The sequence below is a fragment of the Peromyscus eremicus genome, chromosome 7, assembly GCF_949786415.1.
Source record: "Peromyscus eremicus chromosome 7, PerEre_H2_v1, whole genome shotgun sequence".
Lineage (NCBI taxonomy): Eukaryota > Metazoa > Chordata > Mammalia > Rodentia > Cricetidae > Peromyscus > Peromyscus eremicus.
Genome location: NC_081422.1, coordinates 16,058,602 through 16,068,839, shown reverse-complemented (window position 1 = coordinate 16,068,839; position 10,238 = coordinate 16,058,602). Strand labels below are relative to the sequence as shown.

The 10,238-nt window shown below is 39.1% G+C and overlaps 1 protein-coding gene and 1 pseudogene across 2 annotated transcripts; one reads left to right on the top strand and one right to left on the bottom strand.

Moving 5' to 3' along the window:
- Positions 1-1,191: 1,191 nt before the first annotated feature.
- LOC131915786 (U1 spliceosomal RNA) lies at positions 1,192-1,381 on the bottom strand (annotated as a pseudogene).
- A 2,791-nt stretch (positions 1,382-4,172) lies between these two features.
- On the top strand, positions 4,173-9,593 carry LOC131914104 (olfactory receptor 7D4-like). Of its 2 annotated transcripts, XM_059266700.1 has the most exons (2): positions 4,173-5,095; positions 9,563-9,593. In XM_059266700.1, the coding sequence occupies exons 1-2, from the start codon at positions 4,176-4,178 to the stop codon at positions 9,591-9,593; spliced, it is 951 nt and encodes a 316-aa protein (XP_059122683.1). In that variant the 5' UTR covers positions 4,173-4,175. The 2 variants fall into 2 exon arrangements, with proteins under 2 accessions (XP_059122683.1, XP_059122682.1); XM_059266699.1 differs by lacking the exon at positions 9,563-9,593 and having other exon boundaries at positions 4,176-5,111.
- The last annotated feature ends 645 nt before the right edge of the window (positions 9,594-10,238 follow it).

Genomic DNA, 10,238 nt, shown 5'->3' with positions numbered 1-10,238 from the left:
ATATACCCACTGACATTCTCCCAGGGATAAGAAACTGGGATGTCAGAGCCTCTTTCCTGTGTAGTCTCTGCCCTTGAGGAGCAAAATCAATCAGGGAATGAACATAAAATTGATCAATTTGTATAATAAGCTTCAGAGGGACACAACTCCCAGGGCATACCTGTAACTCTTATAGTCACCAAGACAGAACACACTCTTATCTTTCTAGAAGAAATTATCCAGGTTTTTTTCCTACATGTCTGGTTCTTCTTCTTTTCTCTTTTGGGAAGACCTTCTACCTTTCATAACCAATGTTCTGTGAACAATTAAGATTCAAAGGAGTTGGTCCATGGTGAGTATATATTGCCACGTCTATATAGTCTAGCAGATGTTGGATGAAATGGAGAATGAAGTGGTTGATAGGAAGAGTATTAACACTTAAGCATAGGTAAGGGAAAACCCTGTTATTTAACACAGAGGGTGCTATTATGAGTAATTGATGGGAAAGAAGAGTCATTAGAGTATTTGCTTTAAGTTGCAGCATTTTCACAGTGACCATTTACTTTGAATAGAGATTATGTGGGCATTTTTTTTTTTTTTTTTTTAGGTATCCCATGACAGTCTGATACCAGAATACTTTCCTGGACAAAACAGTTTGCTGACTTAGTTACCACTGTGAATTGTCTGTGGCAGAGCTTGGTAATTGACTACATTGTATATAATTTACAGGGAAGTTGTTCTCTTCTAGTTCTTAGATAAAAGATAATATTACCCCAACAGCCTAGGATAAGCATTTTTGACTTTTCTTTCACTCTCACTTGCTTGGGACTATCTCAGGCTTCTCCTGATAGACTAGCCTCCATTCTGCCCCGTAATTTACTTTTGTACATGATGCTTACTATATTTTCTCTTCAAGAAAGAAGAGTCTGCTTACTTGTAGCAAAGAAATTAGTTTCTAAAACCTGAATATATCTGCAGACAATATATTGAAGGTATACACTGTGAAGCTGAGAATGGATTCAGAGACCAAGATGCTTTATATGATTTTTTATTTAGGGAAGGCCGAATGCCTGCAGTGTCTTTTTTTTTTTTTTCTTTCGAGACAGGGTTTCTCTGTGTAGCTTTGCGCCTTTCCTGGGACTCACTTGGTAGTCCAGGCTGGCCTCAAACTCACAGAGATCCGCCTGGCTCTGCCTCCCGAGTGCTGGGATTAAAGGCGTGCGCCACCACTGCCCGGCTCTGCCTGCAGTGTCTTACTACCATAAATTATGCAGTTGAGTTTTCCACATTTGGGGAAATCTCAGAGGTCAGCACATCTGGAGTACAATGGTTATCCAATGATTATCCTTGCCCTGAGAAAACCACTCTTTTGAACATGGCATCTCCCCTGCCAGGTAAAAGGATGGGGGATTATGCTTTTATTAACCATTTCTCAGAGAAGCAGAATTCACAAAATACTTTCAAGTACTATCCCTCATGGTGTGCACTAAATACTCGTAGAAGATAGAAATTGCATCAGGATCTTTGCAAACATGCCAAAACAGATGAGTATCAGGCATGAGGTGATGCCCAGAACTGCACTGGGGAGCAAGGGATGGGACATTTTGTTCTAACACCAATTTCGTTTTCTCTATTTGCTGAGAATCCTTTATGTAGGTGCAGAGGAATTTATGCTTGTGTCCATTTGCATTTTATTGCTCTTTTCAGAACAATGGATATATAGATGTTTGGAAAGCAAGTACCAAGAACTTTGGTACATAACCACTGGAATAATGTGGGTGAGAGAAGAAAAATGGAAGACATGGGCAAGTTCAATACTCAGTACTCTATCTATTACTATTTAGATTTGGAAACATTAGAGAATCATTTCTCCTCATTATTTTTCTTTTACTTGAGTGGGTCTCATTCTCAAGCATATTCAGTTAACAAGACATTGACATCATTCTTCTACTTGTCCCAGCCTTTATTTCTTATTTATTTTCTATTAAAGAAACCTTGAGTTTGTCCCTTAATTTCTAATGATGTGAGTGTTGCATATTGCTGTGTCTCTGTCTTAAACCTATCTTTGGTTCCAAGCCACAGGAAAATCATAATTCATAACATGTTATTTCTTCAGTTTCAGTCATTTCACAGTCTTATGTATCATCTATGCATTACTAATATATGTTTACCTCTTTGTGTTCTGGGAGTTGTGGTCCTGCACTATTGCTGCGACGTGCGACGTCATTCTTCACCATTCCACTGTGCACCGAAGCAATAGCGTTTTGCTAAGAACACTTGCTTCCTTGGTTGAGTCTTGCTTCTGGACCTTTCCTTTTCCCTGCTAAAAATCCTTCTTCTCATACCTCCAGCTAAATAATTCTTTTGTCAGCTACCTCCCCTCCTGAACTCCTTCTCTGACGTCATCAGCCCAGATTGCTCAATAACCCAGATAGCCTAACTTAAGTCTTTGGTACTTAACTAAATAAAATTTCCCAGAAGAACTAGATACTAGGAACAGAATAGGTAGATGGTTTCTTACATGTGAGCAACTTAAGAAGATGTTATTTATAATGTCAGAATTCTTTTAAGTAGTAATTTGGTTGTTGCTTTTACTGTAGGTAGGACTTCATGAGATAGGCAAACACTGAGTGAACAACACATTTTTTTGTGGTACTTAGATGAAATCCAGGGTCCTGCAGATTCTGGGTAAGCATTCTATCACTGAGCCATAATCCCAGTCCATGTGGCTTTTGACCACCATCAAAGCTTGTAGCATCCAGACCCTCTGCTTTATATTTCATATTAAGGTTGATTCTTTCTGCTTCCTCTTTGTCAGACATATGACAATTTTCACTGAACATTTTCATTATTCTGATTTTAAAATTTGGTTTGAAAAAGAAATATTTGATTATCCTGGAAATAAAAACATGCTCCTGGCTGAATATCTTCTTACTTTAATCCTATTTATATAGAAAGTTTTTTTTTTTTTTTTTTTTTTTTTTTTTTTTTTTTTTTTTTTACTCAGGAGAGTGTTTAGTAATTTTGTATGCAGATGAAAGGATGAAGAGTATGAGTATTGAGGATTTTCAAAGATGGAAGTTTAGATGATGAATGTTTTCATTTATATTCTAATAATAACCACTATTTTGATTCTTCATAAATGTCTTCTAATATTCAATTTCCATAGTTATTCTTCCAATTACCTTTGTTCTAATTGCAAGAGATTTAGGAAAAAACCAGAGGGCCATGTGCCAATGACTCAAGAAAAGACTATTGTTGATGCTTCTACAGGGGAAAATGCCTGGTGAAATTACATAAAAGTATTGATGCAAGAGAAAATAGGATAACTTATTGGGACACACAGGTGTAAGTGCTGGGGGAATGAATGTACTGCCTAGAATTGATTGAATGGCCTGGGTAATAAGAGGAAACATATTTTTCCTATACCTTTCCTCCTCTCTTACTTATCTTGTCTCTCTATAGTAGTCTTCTTCAGAGCTAGAGCTGTTGGAGATTTTGGAGGGACAGATGCCCAGATTATAGTGGAATGCTACAGAAGTGGAAAGTTATTTGTTCTTATGTTCATTGATTCATTAATTCAGCTGCCAAAACAGTATGAAAATCTTCCTCTATGTCAAAGAATCAGCTGGTATTGAGACGTGATGGGATTGAGAATCACCTGGACAGCCAAGAACTGTATCACATATACAAAAAACAAGAAGACACTAAGAAGATAAAGTTTTTAAAGAGACAAAAGAGATTTCAAAAGGAATGGATACAGGAGAGGGTATAATCGTGTTCACAAAGTGAAATCTTTCTGAATGATCAGAATTTAGTGAAACCACCGAAAAGTGTTGAGAAGTGAGATTGGAGATCAGAGTGGATCCATCATAGAGAAAGGATTCCCAGCACTTTAGAAACTACTTTGGTCTGAAAAATTCCAGAGGTTGTCTGGTCTTCATGAAGTTTAACTTTGTAGAGTTAGTAGTTCTAAGCAGAGATGAAAAAAATGGACAAGTTTCCCAAAGGGTTGATTAACACCCTGAGACAATCAGTATAATAGATGAGAAAATGTTGGATTCCTCAGTTCTGTCATAGTAAAACCTTTATGCGATCTTTCATCTCAAAAAATAAAAAGACAGAGAGTTTAGAGACTGCATGGTATATGTTTCCTACTCCTTCTCTTCCATAGCTATCTGGTTGATGTCAACAACATGAAAGCAGGAAACCAAACAAGTATTTTAGAATTTTTGCTTGTGGGGTTTTCCCAAGATGCAGAGCATCAACCCATGCTATTTGGACTGTTTCTGCTCATGTTTGTGGTCGCTGTGCTTGGGAATCTGCTCATTATCCTGGCTGTCAGCTCTGACTCTCACCTCCACACTCCCATGTACTTTTTCCTCTCCAACCTGTCCTTTTCTGACATTTGTTTCATCTCTACAACCATCCCTAAGATGTTGGTAAACATCCAAACACAGAGCAAGTCCATCACCTATGCAGGATGCATTACCCAGATGTATTTTTTCATGGTCTTTGGAGGCATGGACACATTTCTCCTCACTTTGATGGCATATGACCGATTTGTGGCCATCTGCCACCCCCTTCACTACCCAGTCATCATGAACCCCCAACTGTGTGGCTTGCTGGTTCTTGTGTCCTGGTTCATCAGCTTCTCATACTCTCTGATCCAGAGTCTGTTGATGCTGCGGCTGTCCTTCTGCACCAATCAGATAATTAAACACTTTTACTGTGAACTTGCTCAGGCTCTCACTGTAGCCTGCTCAGACACACTGCTCAATCATATCCTTCTTTATATTGTGACTTGTATTCTTGGCTTTGTTCCTTTTTCAGGGATCCTTTATTCCTATTCTCAAATTGTCTCCTCCATTCTGAGAATCCCATCAACAGATGGAAAATATAAGGCATTTTCTACCTGTGGGTCTCATCTCTCAGTGGTTTCATTGTTCTATGGGACAGGTCTTGGTGTGTACCTTAGTTCTGATGAAACTTCCTCTTCTTGGAAGGGCATGGTGGCCTCAGTAATGTACACAGTGATCACTCCCATGCTGAACCCTTTTATCTACAGCTTGAGGAACAAAGACATTAAGAAGGCCTTACAAACACTTGGGAGAATGCTTTTTGTTAAGTGATAAGATCACTGGCTTTAGGTTTCTGAGCTGACAGAAGTAAAGCAGGGGGCTATAGAAATTCTGCCTCTTAATCATGTAGACTTTTTATTCAGGTTGTTCCTCTGTCTTGATCAAAATTTCACAGTGAGTACTTTTACCTGAGACTTTGTGATGCCTCCTTTGTTACCTTCAGTTTTATCCTTCTCCCTTCTTTTTATACGACTCATTTCTTCATTTCAGTACAATGTTTACATTTCTGTAGGTCAATACAGCCATTCAAATACCAACTCAAGAATTGTTTGACAAAAGTTATGAAATCATTTATAGAACTTAAGTTTATGTATAAGTATATAGTACTGTGGCTATAAATGGTATATTGATTAGGCACATGCTAGAATATATGTTACTAGTAGACAGTTTCTTTTTGTACAGGCTGCAAATTACCATGAAAGTCTCTAGTCACCACTCAGAAATCACTGCTGAGATTTCAGACCTGAAAATTTCCACTAGAGAGAAAATTTTATCTTGCTCCTACATATTGAAATGGTCTATGATGTGAACATTTCTGTTCCCCTGACTTATATGTTAAAACATTATAACCAATGTGATTTTATTAAGAAGAGAGGAATTGGGAAGCATTCAGATTTATTCTTGATGGTACCCTCAGAAATAAAGCTTCTTATAGAAACAAAAGACCCCAGGGAGCTATCTTGCCTCTTCTACTATATAAGAACATAGTGAGAAGGCACCATCTATGAGCCAGAAAATTGGCCCTCAGTAGATATCAAATTGGTCACTTCTTAATTTTAAATTTCCCAATCTCCAGAATTGTGAGAAACAAATTTTTATTGCATGTAAAATACTTAATCTATGAGATTTGTTATAACATTCTGAACATATTATCCTCTATGACTAAGGGATATAAAATAATCTTGAAACTTGAAATGTCTATAATATCTCAAGGCAATGTCAGAGATGTTCTTTATTAGGGGCAGTATTTAGAAAATCTCTATAATAAGATGGAAATGATTTATACAAGATATTACTGCAGATGTGAAAATAGCTGCTGAGAAGTATTAAACATCTGTTTGATTCCATTGTTACTATTTGTATAATGTTCTGTGGTTGTTTCTCAGTTCACCTGCAAAGCACTGCTTTGCTCTTGGTTGTCAATCCCACCATGAATGGATAGAAGGCTGCTGCTCTGATTGAATAGGACAAAAACAGTCACTTCAGTGAGATAAAATATTTTTTATTTGCCATTTGTTTGAATTTTTACCAAATGCAAAGATGTTGGCCAGTGGTCTGACCACATGGTTAAGCAAAAAGGAAATGTGAAGAACAACCAAAAGAAATTGCTATGAAAATTTAAGCCCATCTGTTTTAGGATTGCAGTTCATAGTCCATTAGCCAGCCAAGGAAGTCAGAATAGAAAGCTGGAGGCAGGATTAATGCTAAAACCATCAAGGAATGCTGTTTACTGGCTTTCTCCTTACAGCTTGCTCAGCCTGCTTTTTTTTTTCTTATGCATTTATTTTTGTTAGCAAATTTTAAATTAAAGTGATTACATCACTTTCCCCTTTCTCTTTCCTCCCTCTAACCCCTCTCATGTCCTTTATCTCCAAGCCATTCCATGCACATCCCATTCAGGTTGTTCCTTTCAAATTCATGGCTTCTTTTTCTTTGATTATTATTGTTGTGTGCACGCGCGTGCGTGCGCGTGCGCGCACACACAAACACACACACACACACACACACACACACACACACACACAGAGAGAGAGAGAGAGAGAGAGAGAGAGAGAGAGAGAGAGGAGAGGAGAGAGAGATACATGCACACACAACCGGCTCTGGGTTACTTTGGTGTGGTTTGTGTGTATGATTTCAATGCTGATCACTTTGTATTGGATAACTAAGTAGAGGGGCTCATTATTAGGAAAAGCTAATTCTCCCTCATTAGTAGAATTTAGTGTTTTGTCTAGAGGCAGGACCTTGTGAGATTTCCCCCATCTGTGTTAGCAGATTTTGCAGGAGAAAGCCCTTCACATAGCTGGAAACTTGGACTTAATCAGTAGTAGCCTTTGTTTATTGGATGGTATACATAAACATTCATAGTACTATCAAAGAAACAGAACAAAAGATTTGATACCAATTTGAATACAAAATTCTATTCTTCATACCAAGGAATCTTAGTATGACAGTTTTATGTACACTGGCTTCCCATTACTAAAGCAAACAACAACTACAAAAATGACCTTATGAAAAGAAGATGTTTTGACCTAAAGTTTTGCAGGCTATGGCTTACCCTATTGCTTTTGCACCTGTGGTGAGGAAGCACATTATGGAAGGAGTAGTAGCAAAGCCAATCCAATCATGCATAGCTAGGAAACATAAAAAAGAAAATGAAGAGGTGGGAATCTTGCTTTATGGAATTCCCCCAATGACATAAAGACCTCCCACTAAGCCATATCTTCAAAGTGCATTTTCAAAGATAAGCCATTGAACATGGATCTACTTTGGTGAGCTACTGAAGCTAAAGCACATTTAATAGAAAGATGAAATGGTCAGTTGCAACACTAGTTATCTAACGCCCGTGAAGAAAGGCTGTTTCGCAGTTGTTCTAAGTTCATATTCATACTCAGTCTGAGTGGAACAAAAGTTAACTCAAACTAGATACTCAGTTTTCTAATGCTGTCTGGAGGACCAGCCTCCAACAGCACAGGGCTCAAAGGGAAATCCACAGTGTGATGAAGTTGAAACTTTTCTATTTGGGAGTTTTAGGGAAGGAAAATGCTCCCATATTCTCTTGATGGCTTTTTTCTCTTTATCCTCTCATCTGGTTCTCATCAAGCTGTTCCCTCATGTTGTTCTCTCTTTCATTCCCTTTCCCTCCGCTACTTAAATACTCAAACAGAATCTCTCAGGCAATACAAAAGTCATAAAAATATCACATTCCAAGGGAAACAATATGACTAAAAACAGAGACATCCTGATGACTCTCAGGCAATATATATTATCTATCTTGAGAGGTAATCTTATCCAAGATGCTTGGTGAGTGCTTGGTTTTTGGACAAAGAGCTAAGGGAGTCATACATTCTCTTGTTCAGACCAGGTTACTGTGTATCTTATAATATCAGCTCTGCCAGGACTTGCCATGATACTAATGGCCAAAAATGCCTAAAACTTAAAAGTGTATATTCTGCCCTGTGAATAACTTTTAATTATCCAAGAACACCTACAACCCTAATTAGGGCTACAGAGTCAAATTATTTTCTGTAACCTTGACTAGTCAGGATGTATTTTCATAAACTGAGGTTAGGAATGGATGCAAGGAACTAATCATTTGCCATCTAGCAATAATTGGGCTGTTTTTTGTATTTACAACCTAGCCAGACAGTACAGCTGTGTGTCCTTGTGAATTAAAATAGGGAATGTTTATCTAAAAAAAAAAAAAACCATTAGCAAGGCATCTGGTCTAATCTAAAGCTCCTTTGAAGCTTTCTATCAGCTCGTGGCACTTCAGCAATAAAATTAAAGGAATTTGAGCCATTCTGGCTCCTACTCTCATTTTTTTTTTTTGAGCTGTGATCAGAAGCAGCTTCTAGGTGTGACTCACAGGCCCCGACTGTATCAAAATTATACAGCATCTTCCTGATAAATGCCCACTAGATCAGGACGTAATCATGAGACAAACACTACGATACAGGTAGTAGGTGACTCCCCACATACATATACATTATATCAGAAACCAAAGGTACAGCAGAAGCAAAAGACATTCTGGAGTCTGTACTTTTGCAAGCCTTGCTTAACCAAGATATACTCATCAGAGAGTTTTTCTTTGGTGAGCTGACACCTAAACTTCAATTGCTACCTGCTGCTGCTCTGACAGGGCCACGGCCACCAGCAGTTTTCTTTTGGATCCAGGGAAGAGGAGGTGAAGGGATGATTAGGACAGATATACAACATTTTTCTTACATGAACTTTTTTGTCAGAGTCTTTCTCCAAAGTCCAGGGTGGATTGGATCTCAATATATAGCTCAGACTGGCCTTGAATTTGTAGACAGCTCCCTGCCATAGCTTTTCAAATTCTGGAATTACAGGATATAATTCTTTCAGCTTCCTTTTTACAATTTATTTATTTTTGTTTATTTTACATACCAACCACAGTTTCCCCTCCCTCCTCTCCTCCTGTCCCCCCCCACCTTTTTCTTACCTCCCTTATCCACTCTTCAGAAAGCATAAGGCTTCCCATGGTTGTCAGCAAAACATGGCATATCAAGTTGAGACAGAGCCAAGTTCCCCCGCCAAACTCTGCATCAAGGCTGAGCAAGGCATCACATCATAGGGAATAGGTTTGAATAAGTCAGCTCATGTGCCATGGCCACACTTCCAGGGGCCCCACAAACAGAACAAACTACACAACTGTCACCTACATGCAGAGGGCCCAAGTTGGTCCCATGCAGGCTCCCTAGCTGTCAGTCTAGAGTCCATGAGCTCCCATGAGCTTGAGTCAGCTGTCTTCAGGGTTTCCCCATCATGATCTTGAACCCCCTTGCTTATATAATCACCCCTCCATCTCTTCAACTGGGTTCCCAGAGCTCAGCCCAGTGCCTGGCCATGGATCTCTGCCTCTGCTTCCATTAGTTACTGGACGAAGGTTTTATGATGACAATTAGGGTAGTCACCAATCTGACAACAGGAAAAGGCTAGTTCAGTCACTCTCTCCACCACTGCCAGGAGTCCTAGCTGGGACCATCCCCATGGACCCTTGGGAGCCTCCCCAGTCCCAGGCCTTCCTCCAATCCCATACTGGCCCCCTCCATCAAGATGTCTCCCTTGTCACTCTCCCTTTCCATCCCTCCCCCAACTTGACCATCCTGATCCCTCCTGTTCCCCATCCTCTCCCCTCTACCTTCTCATCCCCAGTTTACCCAGGAGACCTCATCTATTTCCCTTTCCCAGGGTGATCCATACATCCCTGTTAGGGCCCTCCTTGTTACCTAGTTTCTCTAGGGCTGTAGATTGTGGCCTGGTTATCCTTTGCTTTATATTTACTATTGACTTATGTGTGAATACATAGCATGTTTGTATTTCTGTTTCTGGGTTACCTCACTCAGGATGATTTTTTCTAGTTCCATCCATTTGCCT